The 19,605-nt window shown below is 43.6% G+C and overlaps 2 protein-coding genes and 1 long non-coding RNA gene across 5 annotated transcripts; 2 read left to right on the forward strand and 1 right to left on the reverse strand.

Moving 5' to 3' along the window:
- Window positions 1-505: 505 nt before the first annotated feature.
- Window positions 506-6,653, reverse strand: zmynd19 (zinc finger, MYND-type containing 19). Of its 2 annotated transcripts, none has more exons than XM_023818601.2 (6): window positions 6,255-6,653; window positions 4,907-4,966; window positions 1,886-1,992; window positions 1,462-1,602; window positions 1,147-1,327; window positions 506-673 (listed from the first exon to the last, which is right to left on the reverse strand). In XM_023818601.2, the coding sequence occupies exons 1-6, from the start codon at window positions 6,303-6,305 to the stop codon at window positions 530-532; spliced, it is 684 nt and encodes a 227-aa protein (XP_023674369.1). In that variant the 5' UTR covers window positions 6,306-6,653; the 3' UTR covers window positions 506-529. The 2 variants fall into 2 exon arrangements, with proteins under 2 accessions (XP_023674369.1, XP_023674370.1); XM_023818602.2 differs by lacking the exon at window positions 6,255-6,653 and adding an exon at window positions 5,057-5,811.
- Window positions 6,654-6,659: 6 nt separating this feature from the next.
- Window positions 6,660-7,481, forward strand: LOC111847438 (uncharacterized). The gene is made up of 2 exons (XR_002839108.2): window positions 6,660-6,941; window positions 7,217-7,481. It is a non-coding gene; the product is annotated as an uncharacterized lncRNA (long non-coding RNA).
- Window positions 7,482-8,752: 1,271 nt separating this feature from the next.
- On the forward strand, window positions 8,753-14,911 carry bspry (B-box and SPRY domain containing). 2 transcript variants are annotated; one of them, XM_023818605.2, is made up of 7 exons: window positions 8,753-8,930; window positions 9,011-9,432; window positions 10,450-10,548; window positions 11,194-11,424; window positions 12,089-12,114; window positions 13,124-13,248; window positions 14,105-14,911. In XM_023818605.2, exons 2-7 carry the CDS (start codon window positions 9,034-9,036, stop codon window positions 14,641-14,643), a joined length of 1,419 nt encoding a protein of 472 aa, XP_023674373.1. In that variant the 5' UTR covers window positions 8,753-8,930; window positions 9,011-9,033; the 3' UTR covers window positions 14,644-14,911. The 2 variants fall into 2 exon arrangements, with proteins under 2 accessions (XP_023674373.1, XP_023674372.1); XM_023818604.2 differs by having other exon boundaries at window positions 8,753-9,432.
- Window positions 14,912-19,605: the final 4,694 nt, after the last annotated feature.

The raw sequence follows: 19,605 nt of genomic DNA on the forward strand, positions 1-19,605 counted from the left end.
GGCACTCAATCCCAGCACGTTTCTTTTTTTTTTTTGTTAAAGTAAGTGGGTGAAAAGGGGCAGCAGTGGAGAGGGGCTGATGACAAATGTCACGCTTCACATCCAGTCCATGGAAATACTATTTCTCTGCAGTGTCCTTGCTGGCCCTCTTCGTTCTCCAACCCACACACACTGATAGCAGCAGGCAGATCTAGGCCTCCCCATTTTTAAAAAGAAAAAAAAAAAAAAAAAAAAGAAAGAAAACCCTACACTGCCCATTATCTCCAGCCCTCCACCAACATGTCAAGCTAGTAGTGGGGGGAGTGTCAGTCCTGGGAAGTACGGTCAGATCTCCCCAACCAGCCTGCTTCATCTTCCACCTCTTATCAGATCTAGCCCCTCCCTATCCAAACCCACCCCAATACTTCATTCCACCAAGTCTCGACCCGTTCCCGTTCACCCCCTCCCCACCCACAAATCTCTCAGACACACCCCGACCCCCACCCATCCCCCCCCCCCCAAAACCCCAACCCCATCCTTGGTCCAAAGATCATCGTTCTGGCTCCGACTCGTTCACCAGGCCCTTCTTCCGCTCACGGCATTGCTTCTTGTGGGCCGGCCAGTCCCTCTGCTGGCACTGGGAGCCGCAGTAACGAGCCACCTGGCATCGTCCACAGATGTTGAACTCTCGGAGCTGTGGCATGACAGGGAGAGCGACAGTTAAAGAAAAAAATAATAAACATGACATCCCCACATGCGGCTTTCACCCTCCCATACAGAACAGAAAATAGGATAGCTTAAGCTGGGGGGGGGGGGACTGGCAGCACCGTTATATGTAATTTTCAGTTTTCGGATTTCTTATTCTATTCAGCGTAATAAGTAACAGTTGGGTACATTTATTGTAAATTGTATGGAGTATGACTTCCGATAATTCCCTCTAAGTCCTTTAAGAATGCAGAGAGGAATTCCTGAAATCCCCAAACTGAAATATCACAGAGAGCTTGTTCACAGAGAATGAGCTCGTCTCCGAAGCCTGGATACAGTGATGGGGAAATTCAGCGTTCCAGAGCTTTCTGTGACACCGTTAAAGTGGGAAAGTCTCTGGAAAGACACAACCTATAATGAAGATGGAGACCAGGTGTGACAGGGAGCGTGCCGGGGGCTCACCCTCCTCTCGATCAGGGAGCAGGGAGGGTAGTGACACTCGTAGTAGGTACAGGAGCACTCCTCCTCCTCCACCAGCTCCCCGTTGGCGTTGAAGTAGCGTGTGCGGCTCATCTCCAGGTACTGCTCCTCCACCGGGTCGGCCGGCACCTGCTGGATAGCCAGCCAGTACAAGGACTGCTCTCTGTGGGCAAAGGAAACGAGTGAGTTTCAGGTGGACCATCCTACTCCCAACGCCTGCTCCCTCACGGCCGACCAAGATCTGTTTATCAGAGATAAGCTATACAACTGTGCCAAAGGGGGGGGGGGGTTCAGCACCTCTGTTTGCTGGACAGCTCCTCAGGTTTAGGGCTCCCGCCCACCGGCACCAGGCACAGGTTGTCCAAACGGTTGTCCACAGTAACAGAATTGATGTGGACCACCTGGAAGTTTGGTGCGATGCCACCCACATGCTTCTCCCTGGAAGAAGGGGGGGTGGGGGTTAGGCACACCAGGCATCGGAAATCCCAGCAATCCACTGACACGCAATTAACACATCTCATACGATAGGAACTCTAACTATACCTTGAGGCAGTTACAAGGTAGTGCAATGCAAACTGCCCCCTTGAGTCAAATGTAGGTACTGCAACCACCACACAGCAAAATGCAAAAAAAGCAAAGCTAAGCTGTTTAGCATTGCTGATGCATGTCCAGGAGCCACTGTAACCGTCGTGAGCGTTAAATCTCACACCGGCACACTTACCAGAGGAGCTCATGGAGCGGCCTCCCTGCCCAGCGCCCTTTGCTGATGTCAAAGGCATAAGCAAAGATCTTAGCCCCATTCCCATCTGCATCCACCTCCATGCGAGCCTGCCAGGGGGCGGGAAGGGGGGGGGGGCATCAGTTAGGGTCTACAGGGCTAGAGCAAACCCACAGTCAATCATCACTCTCTCTCCAGAAATCAAAAGTTACCAAGCAGCCCTTTCTCAAGGATGAACAAGAAGAGCAGACCACTGTGGTCTGGCTTCCTATGAAAACTTAATATTGTTTCTGAAGAATTCGCTAATGTGTGGAGCACATTCAGCCTTAAATATCCTGGCGTGCAGGCAGTCTTGACAGTGTCAGAGTGTCAGACATCCTTAAATACTGTAAAGCTAGCATAATTACTGCCTAATTTACCAATCATCATAATTACCCATTTTTAAACCATGGTGTTTTGATTTAAATGCTCAATTGGAAAATTGAGAATGACGTGCTCAGTCAATAATTACAAGGTTTGTTTTTGAATTACTTGGGATACATTAACATACTACTTTTCTATCCAAGTTTGCAGTAGTAAGACTTCACGTTTTTCCTGTTTAAATAAACAAAGGACTGATCTCAGGCTTGTCGAGTCTGCCTTCATATATGATTAGGTAAGGTTTGACTGAGGCTTGAAACCAACATTCTGTTTGTGTGGAATTTTACACAACTTTAGGTGCCCTTAATTACACAAAGGCACTTCTAAATGCTACAAAATAATTTCTACCCACTGTCTCTTCGGGATTTCATCCCCCTATAGCAGGCAGCATAGGGCACAAAACATAAATACACTGTGCAAGGTATTTATTTATTCAACAATAATAAATCACTCTTTTTTTAATAACTATTATATTAACTTTCTTTTAACAGATTCACAGTGCTAACATTTACAGTACTGTGCAAAAGTCTTAGGCAGTCAAAGAAAATGATGTTTAAATGATCTTTATGTTGGTGTAAAACTCTGCTTAGCTTATCCATTTCGAAACTTCTGCTAAAATCACCCCAGTATTGCAGCAACTATGTCTTTTACCTCATTAAAATTAAGTGAGCTGGTGGTGAATTTTAACAAATACATGGAATAGCTGAGGTGCCCCTGTGGAGAGGTTTGGGATCCAAAGCGATGTTCATCTAGCAATCCAACAAGTTATCACAATGTTTCCCCTACCATTATATTACGGGGGCACCCCACCCCCCGCAACCTCCCACCCCCCCTTGAAGGTCAAACTAATTTTATTTAATTTGTATCTATATAGCGCCAGATCAAGTCAAAGTCAAAGTGAAATTTGTCATCTCAGCTATATACATGTATACAGTGAGATCACAACAGAAGTCATTTAATGTTACCTTTCCTATAGAACAGGTCTATACATTGTCCTTTTATTAAACAAACTAAATAGCCTTATGTTATTTATCTTATTTACACAACAGCTTGTCATTTTTGTCTCTACACGGCCGCACGTTTACAATTCTCCTCTGCTCTCTGTATCGCGTATGGCGGAGTTCCGCCCTGATGCGAGTGCACATACACGTGCGTGCACACACAGCTGAGTACACTCCTACCAGCGGACAGAGAGTGCGCGTGTCTGCTCCCCCCCCAAAGCTGTAAACCTAGGGGAAACACTGTATCATTAACGTTTTGGAGAAGAGAACCGAGTTATGAGTTTTTAATTGTGTTACTGTTAATTTGTGTATGTTCTAATGCTAAATTGTGTTTCTTTTTCTTAGCAAAAGTGCACTTACTACCCAGATAAATAGTTTTAAACATTTCTTTTGACTGCCTAAGACTTCTGCACAGTATTGTATGCAACTTGTTGTTTTACTGGGTCGATACTGGGAAGTTATACCAGGAGGTAACTGCAATTCCATTCTACCTAAGTGGCTCCTGTAAGGTGTCAGCCTCTTGTGCCTAATCCCCATGCCACCTTTTGACCATAACAACTTTAAGTCCCTTAAGCAAAATTTTGCCTTAATTCTAAGCAGGATTTTGTCTTTCAGGGGTGAAGTGCCTGACTGCCTGAGAACAGAAGGGGCGAAACAACTTGAAGACATTTTGCCAGCATAAGTTAAATGACCAGCCATAGATGGACATCGTGCGTAACTGCACACCGTTCCAGACACGCTTTTCAATCTGTGCTATTTTTCAAACTCATCCCTACTTTCCCCATTTCTCTTCACCAAGATGAAAATGGCAAAACACCCTAACAGGCAAAACTACTAATAAACTGTTTAAACATCATCTCTCTATACGTGATCCTCCATTTCCCAAGAATCTTTGGTCCTATTAAGTGGAAGAGTAGCATACACCATGGAAAAACAGCCACTGGGTATTGTACGAAACTGATCAACACGTTAGTAAACAAAAAATCAATTCCAGTTCTTGCACACAAGCGGCACTTGTTGCTAATTCTCGGCACGGCAAATCTGACGGATGGCAAACAGTTGGCCCTGGAATTAAAACGACACATTTCCTAAGGGATGTTTACAGGTCATGACTAAGAAAAAAACAAAACTGAAAGCTCCCCAGAGGTCCTCCCAACCTTCCAAACAGATAAGTAACAATGCACTTCAAGGACTCCAAATCAGTACCCAATGACAACAAGGACTCCAAATCAGTGCCCAATGACAGATCGCAGACTGCTGTATAAAAAAAAAGCCATACTGGCTCTTAGAACAGAAAGCCTTATTCCCACAGAACTGACTGGTAATATTTTAATTCCTGCTTCAGGTTACAGGCAACCAAAAATGCTCAGAGATATTCAGTGCCTAGAAACCATCACATCAACACCCCTTAGATGGAGCCCATTTAATACCCACCAAATCTTGTACTGAATTGTTATTGAACATCAGAAAGTAAATTCCACTGGACAGTGCCATCCACAAAGCATTGCACATCTTCACGTGCATTACACGTACACACCATGGCCATTTTCACTGCCATTCACGCTGAGCTGCGAGTCATTAGACTCACTTCATATCATCTTACCTCAAAGGCATAATTCTCCACCAGCGGTATGTCTTGCTCATCTATCAGGGTATATTTGGTCTGTAAAACAAAGACAGTCAGAGACGTGACTCCTCCCATGTGCAATTTGACAAAATCAGATCAGCTTCACATATCTTCGATGCTAAATACCCAATTTCATGAAGATTCAGGAAACTTGGACATTCAGGATGAATTTCTGGAGAAGCAACCTGTGTCATCTCTCGTATTAATACGTACAACTAAACTGCATACTTTAACGAAAACCTCAGGCCATTTCAGTACAAGTACATGGTCTGCTATATACCAAAAGAAACAAATTAACATCAAAGGCCTCAATCGAGTTAATTGAAAACAACAGACCGCAAAGTGTTTGCTGCTGTTCAGTTACTGATATACTAAAATAAGGTGACACCTTACAAGTAACGATGCCTGTGTAATACAGCATCCGCATAAATGAACCCACTGCACGGCACTGCTATTCAGTAACACCCCCTCTGACCGCCGTCCTCCGGGTACCGGGTCCCATTTTATCATCGTGCATCCCGGACTCATCGATAGCCAGGTGCTGTCCGACGTATATTCGGATAAAATGGAAGACAAAACCCAACTAGCACGTAATGGGCTACTCGGCTAAAAATGTTTTCCACCTTTTCGACAACTGCCCTCTAGTGTCTTTTTCATGTGGCCTGGCTAAAAAGCCACCCAGACTGCCCGACAATACAGCTCTCGTCCGGGAAACGGCCACAAAGACAGGACAGCGCTAACAAACCGCTGCAAAAAGAAAATAATATTAAGTGAAGCGGTGATGAGACGCGCATTCTGCCGGCGTCTGCGCCTCGCCGGCCGTGTTTATTATTAATGCCGAACCGCGCTCTCGCCTTGTCTGCGTCTCTGACAGCAACATGCCGGCATGTCACGTTACCAGCGGCGCCCGGCTTTCGAAACAACGACCAGCTGAAGCTGGCGTGGAAAACGGCGCCGCGGTCAATTCGTGCACCGTATAATCACCTAAAACGCTCGTCCGCATCTTTTCTTGTTCTACCTCCGCGTTGCACCAGCCTGCGTTAGTGTTTATGCTCCTTTAACTGCTAACTGGTTTAGCTAACGAGGCTCGCCCTGGCAGACGCGTTAAATGAGCTGCCATCGCCCGATAGTCCACGCATCACACGCGACCAAGGCTCTCTCGCTCCCGTTAACTGAGATCCGGCTCTTTTTCTCTTTATAAGCGGTAGCCGATTGCGAACCGAGCAACTGCGTGTGGATGGGGGTGGGTGGTTTTGTTCCCTGTCCGTACCACGGATCCCCACCCCTTCTCGTCGCACATGGCAGCCCCGGGATTTCAGCTCACCTTCCCGGCCACACGGCCCAGTCGAACAATTCCTAGCTTGAAATCCGACATTGGAAGAGCGGATAAAAGAGGCTAAGAAAAGAGAAAGCCGGCGACGCGATCAAAAGACTTTGAATCTCGTCAGGGCGACCCCCTATCCACCTTTCTGCTACCGGTTAAGCTTAACAGGGTTAGATGGGGCTAAGTTTTCTCCCTCCCACTACAGCCTCCGCGATACACCGCTGGCTGAAACGGGAAAACCGGTCTATCCTAGAAGAAGGGGGAGAGATTGCTGCAAAGTAAACCAATAATATCGAAGTACGGGCTCGCCGCACTCCAATCAGGAACAGCACGCTTGACTTTTTCTTCTTTAATTCCAGGGCAGTGTCGTTGCGTCTGTTGACGTAACGATGCCCGACAGTCTTCACCAATTGGTGAAGAGCTTTTCGAAGAGGGCCGCCCATACGTCTTCTGACGTCAATACGTTTTGTACACGGCGCCCGTTTCCTGCGTCGCGCGACCTGTCATTTTCCCGCGAAACCGTGTTCGGCCCGGCTTGTGCGAGGAATGGCGGTTGCTTGCGAGTGAGTGCCTGTGAAGTGAGACGTTCGATTATTTTTTGCAGGCACGTGGAAGGCCAAAGTTGAGCAATTGATAACATTTTTATTTAACTGAATGAGAAACGTTTTGTTATGAAAACAACATTTAGTAAGTACAGATCAACAAATGACGTAAAAAGAAATGCTTTACATTTGTAGCGAGTGAGCCTATAAATAAAAAACAACTGCAATTGTCATCCAGGCTGTTGATTTTCAAGTAGATTAAATGTGTTAAAGAGTGTTAAAGTGTTAGTCTGACCAGAGTTACCGTAAAACGTACCATTCATCATGTTTTCATTTGCTTGACCATCAGTAATGCACTTGTGAAATAACTGCAATGGCTCATAAAACTGATTATTTTTTTCTTTCTCTCTGGTAATACAGTTACGAAAGATCCCTAGCTGGAGTACAACTTGATATGTCCTTGGAACATGGACATTTTTGGCACATTTTTAACAAAAATGACACTGAATTTAGGAACTAATTTAGTTTTTCTGTAAACACCATTGTTACGCTTGACTGAAGCCATACACTGCTTTTTATGATGCAGTTAATCCAAGCCCTTCACATCAGCTTTTGGAAGGCCACAATGTTCAAGCTTTCACTCCACCTAAGCACGCTTGAATAAATGTGTTATTTCCAACACTGACCTACTGTAGGGGTGTCATTCATGCTCAGGTGTAAATTCAGTGTGAGAGGAAGTGTCCTTCAAGTATCGTGCAGGGAGTGATAAATGTGCTCTCTGCATCTCCATATGTCAGGGGCAAGGACAAAAATAATTTCTAAATCATTACTGATAATAATGATATTCTACATTTACGAAGCCACTTATCTAGTGTCACAGTATATTCCAGAAAGCACAGGGTTCACAGAATACTGGTCTGTTATAGGCCACACAAACCAGCAAAAACTATGGGTAACTTAGATACATAAATTTATGTTCTATTATTATACGTAGTAGTAGTAGTATTAATAACATAAATAATAGAAGATGAAGAATACCACTTTGGTATTAGAACTCCCAATTAGTGACATTAGTGAAATATTAAATTTCAATGTGTTCACAATAGGTAATTGTTTAAATGTACTAAGGTTTCAATACTAAATCCGCTTATGTGATTCCAAGCTCATCTCAGTTTATATGAAGTCTCCATGTGTGTACATTTCCTCCCCATTGTTTCTTGGACTTTTTTTTAATGTAATAAAGGCACAGTCAAAATTGCTCCAAAATCCAGTGAGTTGAAAGAAACTAATGGAGCTTTTCCATTGCCACCAAGAACCGAGCCCTACCCGTCCCATACTGCGAGCTGGTAGACATACAGGGTGAAGAGGTTCAGTCACTGAATGACTAAGCATTAGAAAAGCCAAGATAACTCTGTATTTTGAATGTTTGTTGGTGTCCTAAGGTGTGACTCCAGCATCTCAGAAACAGCCGCTTTCATGGAATTATCATATGACATGAATTTAATTAAATACCCAGAACCTGAACTAACATAAAAATAGAATTAGTTTTGACCATAGAGAGCTAAAATATTATTTTTTATCTTTTGTTGAAAATATTGAATTTTTGACGGCATTCATAGTTTTCTAATCTCTCAATAGTGAGATATACTACCTTCCCTTTCGGCGCAAGGCTCTTTAAATGATACAGAATTAAAAAATAAATTAGATTTTTGTATAATAGATAGTCACACACAACTTTCAGCCCATTTCATAAGGGGTGAATTTAACCCCTTAAATTTTATTAAAGCGGAGGCCTAATTGAATTTAAAATGTTACCAGTTCAAACCAAGTTGCAATCAGGAATTAAAAATAAACTGGGAGAAAGTTAAATATTAACTTGTAATATGTTGCACGCGTTCTTCCGCTTTTCGATGTAACTACAGACTTTTACACGGGTGGAGTAGCGCAGCACATGATCAGGCATATATTGGTTCTCTTGAAAAGGGACTGAGATAACCCGAAGGTGGGGTAGCCCTAATTGTTTAGGTTTCACTTAATTTTATTTCTTCCCACTTTTCTGCCAAACTTGTTTTACAACTCCAAGCTGTATATTGCCCCCCACTTCCGTGTTGGCGTCTGTTTCCACCTGTCACAGGTAAGCGGCTTGCCAGGAGTGACCTACCAGCCAGGATTTCGGAGCGCAGTTTCAGTATCATTTCATTTTCTATCTTTGAGCAAACACCCATCCAAGAGGAGCCATGGGGTCTGAGGCGAGGAAATGCGAGCTCGCGACAGTGTCACTGGCTGACAATGATTATGAAGCGGAGCCCGCAGGGATTCCCCCCAGTCACTGCTTTGGAAGCGAGATCGGGCAGCCATGGATTTCCGAAGGACAGCCTGCGGACGGTGTGATACTGGCGAACGGGTCGCGGAGGAACAGTAAGACAAGATCGTCGGTCTCCACGGCCGATTCTGGGGACGATGTGGTCGCCCAGATTGATCACAGCTCCGACATGGACTTCTGCGAGGACCATGAGTCGCAGCTGGACTGGTACTGCAGCTCAGAAGCTAAATTAGTCTGCTCGCAATGTGTCGCCGCCGGATCGTGCCACAGCCACATCGTCACTCCGGTTTCTCGACGAGCCTCGGTTATTAGGGTGGGTAAGCAGTTTAGAGACATGGCTCTGAATAAATATAAAAATCGTAATAATTATTTTACGGTACTTGCCATTAGTGAGTATTATGCATAATTATAAGTATAGCCCTATTAAGGAAATTCATTGAAACATTGAACTAGGCTATGTAGGCTACTGAAAGTAAGTATAGGGAACTGGGAACAATTATGGACTTATTTGCAGTTAGGACTAAATTTTAGTTTCAAGAAGTGTGAAAATGTTTTTGTTCACGTGTGTTTTTGTTTCCGTCTACGAATGCGTCACACTTTATCATGAAAATAAGCCTGTCAGGGTCGGAGAGTTCCTCCGGCTGGAATGTAGAAAAACCGGAGATTCTGGGTACTGATGTTAGAGTCATGGTACCGGGGGCCATTGATACATTTCGATAAGCAGCGAATCAGGGTTAGCATCCATATGATACATGCTAGGCAACGCATTAGTCGAAAATCACTTGACTCATTCATTTGATATTTATTACAGTCTTGCAATCATGTCGTCACAAAACGCTTTTCAAAGATATTTGTATAAAAAACAGAAGAAAAAAATGACGACGTGCAAAGTGGTATAACTTCTGTAACTTTCAGCAGGCGCACGCATTAAGTTGGAACAGTAAGCTATTCCAAACATACATAAAATCCAATCAAAATAAATTAAAATAAGTGTTTCATTACTTTGTTGTGTTACCAAAAAATGGAAACAGGTGTATTATAAGCAGTACTCAGAATGCAGCCGGTAGACTTAGTTCATGTCATAGATTACTTGTATTCCATATTTCAGTATTTTTTCATGTTCTCCAGCCACAGAGGAAAGTAACTGTGGGAAGTGACTTTACAGTTAGTCAGAGGCTCAGAATGACCCCTGTCTCTGAATTATCTGCTCTCACCTCATTAAGCTGCCCCGCATTCCTGCCTGCCAGTAAGATTTGTCATTCTGTGACATGATACAACGTCTTGGTCAGTTCCTTGTGAGGGCATATCTGTACCATCTTTCCTTCGGTAGAACCATCTAGTGGACGCGTGTGAGAAGATGCAGCTGCAAGCCTCCCGGATCGAGCGGTTCCTGAGTCAGACCCTGGTCACCAAGGAGCAGGCGCTGCAGGTAACTGCTACCGGACATGAGCAGTGTCAGTCACACATTCACCATAACATGGTAACGCATTAACTCTATACCTAACCTTTGGCTCTGACTCCGGAAAAGCATAAATACTCACATGACATTTGCTTTCTGAAGGAGATGCATGATATTATTTCACTTTGAATACTCTGTTCTATGTGTATGTGTGGACTAAAATGACCTCTTCTGGCTAAGTGTGATGATATAGCTGTAAATAAACTGCACATATGGTGTGTCTGGTGTCATCTGGGTGATGCTATGCACAGAGCGGTAATTTTCCATATTGCTGAATTTTGTGCCTACAATGGGTTGGCAGCCCATCTTGGGTTACATGAAATACAGTATTAACTTCTTGTAATTTACAAAAGCATTTTTTTTTTTAAATGAACAAGGAAGGATCTGTCATGAATAGAGACTAATATGTGAGATTTGGTTTTCCATTTTTATTTTTATGCACCTGTATTAGAATAAGACCTTTTAAATTTAAAATTTTCACTGTATGTAACTGCAGAAAACTGTAAATGGACCTACCGCCGTGCAGTGATATATAGATAAATGTTTGTTTTAAAATTGCACAGGATGTAATCCTCTCTCTCTCTCACACACACACACACACTCTCTCCCCTGTAGGTGGATGCTAGTGCGGCACGAGAGCGCGTGGTGGCGCGGCTCAACCTGGTGCGGGAGACTTTGGAGGAAGAAGAGCAGCGCCTCCTGGAGGCCGTGCAGAGGGAGGAGGAGCGGGTCCAGCAGTGTCTGCTCACCCAGAAGGCCCACTGGACCCAGGCGCTGGATTCACTCACACAGACGCGCACACGCCTCGTGCACACTCTCACCCACACCATGGATGCAAAACTTGTGGTAAGGGGGGGGGGGGGGGCGCATACAGCAGCAGCCTTTACACTGTTGGCCCCTCTTGGCCCAAAACACTCAGGGGGAGGGACTTTTGAATGGGGGCAAGGAGAGCAATCAGAGAGCAGTGAAATTGGGTAGTTAATTGAAAATTAGTAAGCTGTTTAAATAATGGTCTGACTAAGTACAAACGGAGGTTTAAATCCTGAATACTTGGAATAACAATGACCTGAAATATCAGTTACTATATAGTCATTGTCAATCACTGCAAACCAAGTCTGGTGATCTTAGGGAGCACAGAATGCAAGTCAAAGACATCATTGCACTGCAGGGCATGTGCACAGAACCAGTTCCAGCTACCTAAGCTACATAACTGAGTATAATACGTGGGAGCTTCTTAAAGGATAAAGATCTGTCTGAGCACAATATAAAGCACAAACAATGCTGGCTTCTGACTACACCTAATATATCAGAATGATGGCAGCCTGCAAATGGTAGGAGAGTGGAAGAGACAAGAGTAAGGTCAAGTCAACGAAAGGCAAGAGAACTTAATATGGCAGAAAAGCACAGGGGAAGAGATTAATCGGTAAAGGTGAAATGGTGAGAATGTTCTTTACGATGTCTAAGAATGCTCAGATTTTATTTGTTTTCTAATTATCTTCCTGCATTTCAGAATTCAAGCCAGGACATCGCCGAGAGGTCAGTGCAGTGACTGTCTAAATGCATAACACCTTTGTATTCTCCAGATGAGGAACACATATGGTTTTGGGACTGGTCACCCCATTCTATCTCAGATCCACTGGTTACCAGATCTGTCCCCTATCAAATTCAAAATCTTTCTACTCCCCTTCAAAGCTGTACAGTGGTACCTCATAACTAACACTTAATCTGTTCAGAACTTGGGTTTGAATTCTAAAAAGTTTGAGTTCTGATTGAATTTTCCCCCTAAGAAATAATGGAAAACCAATTTAGTGGTTCCCGGCCACAAAAAATTACACCGGAATATGTTTTTTTTTTTTTAGCATTTAAACACAAAATGAACAGGATAACACAAGAAGAACATATACTAAACACATCTAAGCAAAAAACCTGAAAAAAAATTAGCAGTCTTAAAAGTGACTTTGTGTTTGTGAAAGGTGCTATAAAAAGTCAAAATGTATTTGCTTGTTTGTTTGTTGTTGTTGCTATTATTATTATTATTATTATTATCTAGTTTCAATTTAGGTTTTTTACTCTTATGTTGTGAGTGATATTTATCACTGGTAAGGAAAGAGTCACGTCTCTCCCAGGGACCGATTACGGACCGGGCCAGCGGGGCCGCTGCCCAGGGACCCTTGGGGTGCAGGGGGCCCGTGGGGCCCCTAGCCCAAAACAATTTGCAACGCTTATCAACAATGTATTTTCGTTTGTCTATTTTAGAGGGTCTACATTCTTTGATCCTCTGCCTACAAGGGCCCCTGACCCTATAGGGCCTCTGATGGAAACATGGAGGGAGGGCGTTTGGCTGCCAAGGGCCCTTGAATTGAATTGCCCTCGCAAACGTTTTGCCCAGGGGCCCACACAACCCATAATCCGTCCCTGGTCTCTCCACCTTACATTACATATCAATCTATGGAGAGACAGTGTTGAAAATAGCCTGTGCTAAGTCTCTAACAGTGTGGGATAATAAGCTATCACTGACAAATCTCACCATCGGTTTTGCCCTAAGGGTGGAGGAGGCCGAGGGTGTGGGCGATCCCATTGACACAGAGAAGCTCACCATGAAATTCGGCTGCAGCGAAAGCAAGCTGATCCTGGGGCTGTGGGCCAGCGCAGCGCTGTTGGGTCACTTGGGTCAGTAGCCTGTTTATGCACTGGAGCACTAATCAGACAGGTCTCATTCATCTTCCATTGGTGAGAACGGTCATAAGGTGGATAGCAGAGTAACCATGCTGCTGCAGAATGACCTCATTCGCCTGTTAATTTCACTTAATGAGGCTGGACTATAAAAAGAGCTGTAAATAGGGCACAGGAGTGCCATATAAAACATTACGTAAGGTGTGCTGAGCAACTATACGGGGCAGTGTTAAGTCATTAGTCTGAAGAATTTACAGAATTGATATTGAAAAATGGAGCTAACCTCATACACACTGAACTGAAAGATTGTGAATTACGGTCTTTCCCATATTCTCCCTCTCTCCCTTTTTTTTAACTGCCTCCCAATATCTCTCTTCCTTTATTCCTTATGTCTTTCATCTTTATCATATTTCACTCCTTTTTTTCTATTTTCAATCTGATATGTTGCATACATGTTGCATACTCCCTTCTTATCCTCGCCTCTTCCATCTATCCTTCCTCTCCATTCTCTTTCACTCCTTTCTTACTCTTGCCTCTTTCATCTACCCATTCAATCCATTCTCATTTACTCCATTTTACCCTTGCCTCTCTCCTCTATCCCTCCTCTCATTGTCATTTACTCCTTTCTTACCCTTGCCTCTCTCCTCTATCCCTCCTCTCATTGTCATTTACTCCTTTCTTACCCTTGCCTCTCTCCTCTATCCCTCCTCTCATTGTCATTTACTCCTTTCTTACTCTTGCCTCTTTCCTCTAGCCCTCCTCTCATTGTCATTTACTCCTTTCTTACTCTTGCCTCTTTCCTCTAGCCCTCCTCTCCATTGTTATTCATTCCTTTTTACTCTCTGTCCCCCAGGTCATACTCCGATCAATCTGACATTCGACGAACGCACCGTCAGCCCCCTGCTTTCGCTGTCTCCGGACCAGCGCACCTTGACCTTCCTATCCAAACGGGCCAAGAGGAATCCCCAGTATGACCCGGCACGTTTTGACAGCTGGCCCAATGCCCTGTGCTCCCGCTTGTTCTCCTCCGGCACCCACAGCTGGGTGGTGGATGTGTCACAGAGTGACGCCTTCAAAGTGGGAGTCTGCTATGCCAGCCTGGAGCGTAAGGGCTCCTCTGATGCATCCCGGCTGGGCTACAATGCCCAGTCCTGGGTACTGTCCCACTTCGAGGATGTGATCTCCTTCTGCCACGGCGCACGCCATGACTACCTGTCTGTGGTGCAGAAGCCAAAGCGGATCGGGATTCTGCTGGACTGGCCCGGCTGCACCCTTCTTTTCTTCGACGCTGACTCGGGCACCACCCTGCACACCGTGTGCCACCCTTTCACTGCCCCGCTGCTGCCAGCTTGTGCCGTGGGCAACCGCAGCATTACATTGGTGCAGCCATAACTCACCTGGCCAAATGCATAATTGGGATTTCAAAAATGCCAATTAGTCTAATTTCTGTGATGCCATGTCTCTTTGGTATATCATGTTTGCTAATCCAGTTGTCCTGGATAAGCAGCATGGAAGATGGATGGATGGATGGATGGATTGATGCATTGATGGATGGATTGATGCATTGATGGATGCATGCATGGATGCATGTTTTGCTATAGATAGATGTTATTGATGTGGTTTTATGTTTTGTAATTAATTCATAAACTGGTTAATTTATTCCGCCTGTGTTATTTTCAAACTCCAAAACTTTTTCATGGTGAAAGGAGGACCATCCTTTGCTGGGAAGCATGTCATAGCACATGGAGAAGCACAACAACGACGGGTATTGCTTACAACCAACAGCATCAGTGTGCTGTCAAACTTACCAGTTCTGTGCACTCAGTCTGCGTACCTAATCATTATTCTATGTACCAAACATTTATATGTTTATTAATTTAATAATAAGCCATACAGCTGCAAACACTAACAGTTCTTTTTGAATCATCTCCCCCCAAAACATACAACCAGACATCCAACCACTACACAAAATAAATGCGTAAATAACACAGTGACCCAAAATATTGAAGGGAAAAAGGAGAGATTTCACTACTACATATGTATGTGTTTAAAAAGGCATGCTGCCCTTGATCTAGAGGTTTTGTGAGGTTGGGGTATCCTGACCCCCGATTCATTGTATTTTTCCCTGGTGATCTAGTGGGGACTCTGCAAACGAAAATCTTACAATCGGATGCCCACCAGAGAAACTTTGAACCCTTTAACATCTGTCAGACATGCAATCCATAAACATTGGTCGCTAAATTTTGTAAATTACCTTTGATTAACTGGCTGGATGGGATTTGATTGGATTGTTTCCATGGTTTATAAAAGGAGAGAATAAAGAAATTCCATGACCCTGTCCATGACAAGCATTTGGAATATGGATGGATGGACAAAAGGGTAAAAAAAGACACCCAACTTTATTGAAATTGCTGGAAAAGAGTTAATGACCTTCGCTGATTAGGTAAAGTAGTAATTTTGACAGGAAGTGTTGTTTACATTTATTTATTTGGCCAATGATTTTGTCCAAATGACAAACAGGCGAGACATACACTCACCTAAAGGATTATTAGGAACACCATACTAATACGGTGTTTGACCCCCTTTCGCCTTCAGAACTACCTTAATTAATTCTATGTGGCATTGATTCAACAAGGTGCTGAAAGCATTCTTTAGAAATGTTGGCCCATATTGATAGGATAGCATCTTGCAGTTGATGGAGATTTGTGGGATGCACATCCAGGGCACGAAGCTCCCGTTCCACCACATCCCAAAGATGCTCTATTGGGTTGAGATCTGGTGACTGTGGGGGCCATTTTAGTACAGTGAACTCATTGTCATGTTCAAGACACCAATTTGAAATGATTCAAGCTTTGTGACATGGTGCATTATCCTGCTGGAAGTAGCCATCAGAGGATGGGTACATGGTGGTCATAAAGGGATGGATATGGTCAGAAACAATGCTCAGGTAGGCCGTGGCATTTAAACGATGCCCAATTGGCACTAAGGGGCCTAAAGTGTGCCAAGAAAACATCCCCCACACCATTACACCACCACCACCAGCCTGCACAGTGGTAACAAGGCATGATGGATCCATGTTCTCATTCTGTTTACGCCAAATTCTGACTCTACCATTTGAATGTCTCAACAGAAATCGAGACTCATCAGACCAGGCAACATTTTTCCAGTCTTCAACTGTCCAATTTTGGTGAGCTTGTGCAAATTGTAGCCTCTTTTTCCTATTTGTAGTGGAGATGAGTGGTACCCGGTGGGGTCTTCTGCTGTTGTAGCCCATCCGCCTCAAGGTTGTGCGTGTTGTGGCTTCACAAATGCTTTGCTGCATACCTCGGCTGTAACGAGTGGTTATTTCAGTCAAAGCTGCTCTTCTATCAGCTTGAATCAGTCGGCCCATTCTCCTCTGACCTCTAGCATCAAGAAGGCATTTTCGCCCACAGGACTGCCGCATACTGGATGTTTTTCCCTTTTCACACCATTCTTTGTAAACCCTAGAAATGGTTGTGCGTGAAAATCCCAGTAACTGCGCAGATTGTGAAATACTCAGACCGGCCCGTCTGGCACCAACAACCATGCCACGCTCAAAATTGATTAAATAACCTTTCTTTCCCATTCTGACATTCAGTTTGGAGTTCAGGAGATTGTCTTGACCAGGACCACACCCCTAAATGCATTGAAACAACTGCCATGTGATTGGTTGATTAGATAATTGCATTAATGAGAAATTCAACAGGTGTTCCTAATAATCCTTTAGGTGAGTGTATAAGACATCACATACGCAGCGCGGACAAACAGCCAGCTCATGTACAGGTGCATTTTAGGCTGACCAGAAACAAATGCAAGATAGCTGTGGGGAAAGAAACTATATGAACACTATTTCGAAACGAGGATCAGAAACGGTATTTACATTTTTAATATAAGCTTTAAAAAAAAAAAACAATAAACCAATTATAAGTGCTTTGAGTATGCCGGTACTCAGCGGTATGCTCTCGCCTAGTGGTGAGCGGATCGATCCAAGTATCGATAATAATGTTTGTATTAATATTAATCAATACTAGTTTAATGAGATCGATACTTCAGTTTCAATTTCTCTCCAGAATGCGCTGCTGCTCTCAATAGCCGCTCCCGGCGGTGCCTGGCATGCAAACAGGCTCACTTGCGCGCGCGCGCACACACACACACACACACAGAGAGAGAACGCCGAGCCATGCTCGCAATAACTAAACAGCAGAGATAGTTTGGGATTTAATCTATCCCTATATTTACTTGGTATCGGATCGATACCAAATCTTGTAGTATCGCACACCACTACTCTCGCCTGTTCTTTGGCTTTTTATTGGCGGTTGACAAACAACAAAATGGTGCATTACCGCCACCAATTGGTAAGGAGTGTGGATCGGGATTCTAATGTCTAAAAAAAAAATAACAAATAATAATAAAATTAAATAAAATCCTCCCAATTAAACCAGTCAACCGAAGAAACTGCAATAGAAAAGGGTAACACGTATTTTTTCTCAACACTTCTGTCAATATGTACTTACTTTAAACCTTTCAAGGTTCTGGATAAGAGTACTTCTTTCGGTTTCATACTTCCTACAATGCACCATAACATGTTCCACTGTCTCTGCCTGACCACAAAAATCACAATTGCCTGTATTATGTTTTCCTATTCTAAATAGTGTGCTGTTCATCCAGTATGTCCAAATCTAAGTCTTGATTTATTTTGTCATCTTTCTGGCTTCTTCCTGCCCCTCTCATCTTACCCACTTTCTTTTGTATTTTATAAAACCATCATCCTTTCCTTTCTTCATCCCACTGCTTCTGCCAACTTTCCTTCATCCGCTGTTTGATGATACTTTTGATTTCTAACCTACTGAAATTAACTGCTATATCAATATTCTCATGTTTCGTGGCTTCCTTTGCTGTTTTGTCTGCTACCTCATTCCCAATTATCCCAATATATACTGGTACTAGGGATGGCACGGTTCATGAAAAAAAACCGAACCGTTCGGTTCGTTTGTCTCGGTTCGGAGCATGCATGCGTCGCACGGTTCGACGGTTCAGTGTGTTTCCCTTTCGCGCGGAAAGAATAGGCTATATGCACAGAGCGGTGTGACGTAGTTCCGGTAAAAGTTCAGCCAGCTAAGTAATTTCCGGTAGCCTTTCGTTTGCTGCGTTTAGCTCGTGTTTTCGGCGTTACCACCCTGTCTCTGAAGAAAACGTTTAAATTTCAGCCAACCGATAGCACAACATCTGAACACTGTTGTGCGCCTTTGTTGTGTGACTTTATTTAATGTGCGGTTAGGCACTTTGTTAAAGAAAATTAAGTTATCTGTGACAAAGCACTCCAGTGAGTGTCATGCCTCGATCGTCCGCTCTTTCCGTGTGCCACGCCCCCTCGTTAACCCTGTGTGGATTCCCCGTGTTTACCAGCTGTTCATGATTGTTGTCAAATTTATCATTACTCCATTGTATTTAGTCCGCGTTTCCGTTTCTTTCTCCAGTCCGGTCATTATATTGTAATTCTGCTTTACCGCTCGTCTGTGTTCCTTTTGCTCATTAAACCCCGCATTCCCCCGATCCTAGGTCTCCTCGCCTCTGCTTCCCCGGTCAGCGTTGTAACAGTGAGCCTACTTCCATGCTGCAATGTGAACATTTGCCATGTTCCTAAAAATTCTGTTTATTGCACAGTGTCTGACCAGTTTGATAAATGCAAGATATTCTGTAATATTGCAATCTTTGTGTGCTAAAAAGGCACATACATTCATGTAGATGGCAATACACGTTCTCCTTTTTTTGCCAAATAAATGAAAAGCATGTTGAAATCATCAATGTCTTTCCTCTTGCTGTATCAAAATCTCACCTAGCTTTCCTCAGAGATGGTCCCAATAATGTGCTCTAAGTCAAGTCAAATTCAGTTTATGCATGATTACATGATATAACTTTTTTAATACTGTATCCTAAATTGTGGATAATTAAGCTATATATCATATGCTGAAGTACATTTCTGGAGTGTTAAAGATTAAAAGAAAAAATAACAAGAACCGAAAACCGTGACCCTAAAACCGTGATACAAACCGAACCGTGGGTTTTGTGAACCGTGCCACCCCTAACTGGTACCCACAAAAAAAACTACAGCAAGCCCCATTCTTTGAATTCTATACGACACCTGTTGAATATCTAGCAGAATATCTGATCTACCCTCCGAATAACCAGTATGTAAACTGTGCAGGGATGAACTTGAATCTGAACCGATGACGGTTCTTAATGGTCTGATGTCCTCTATCCATTGTAATGCTAAGAGTATTGCAAGCATTTCCCCAGTAAACACTGATAGTCCATCACTAAGCCTTCTCCCTA

The sequence above is a fragment of the Paramormyrops kingsleyae genome, chromosome 7 (assembly GCF_048594095.1).
Source record: "Paramormyrops kingsleyae isolate MSU_618 chromosome 7, PKINGS_0.4, whole genome shotgun sequence".
NCBI lineage: Eukaryota > Metazoa > Chordata > Actinopteri > Osteoglossiformes > Mormyridae > Paramormyrops > Paramormyrops kingsleyae.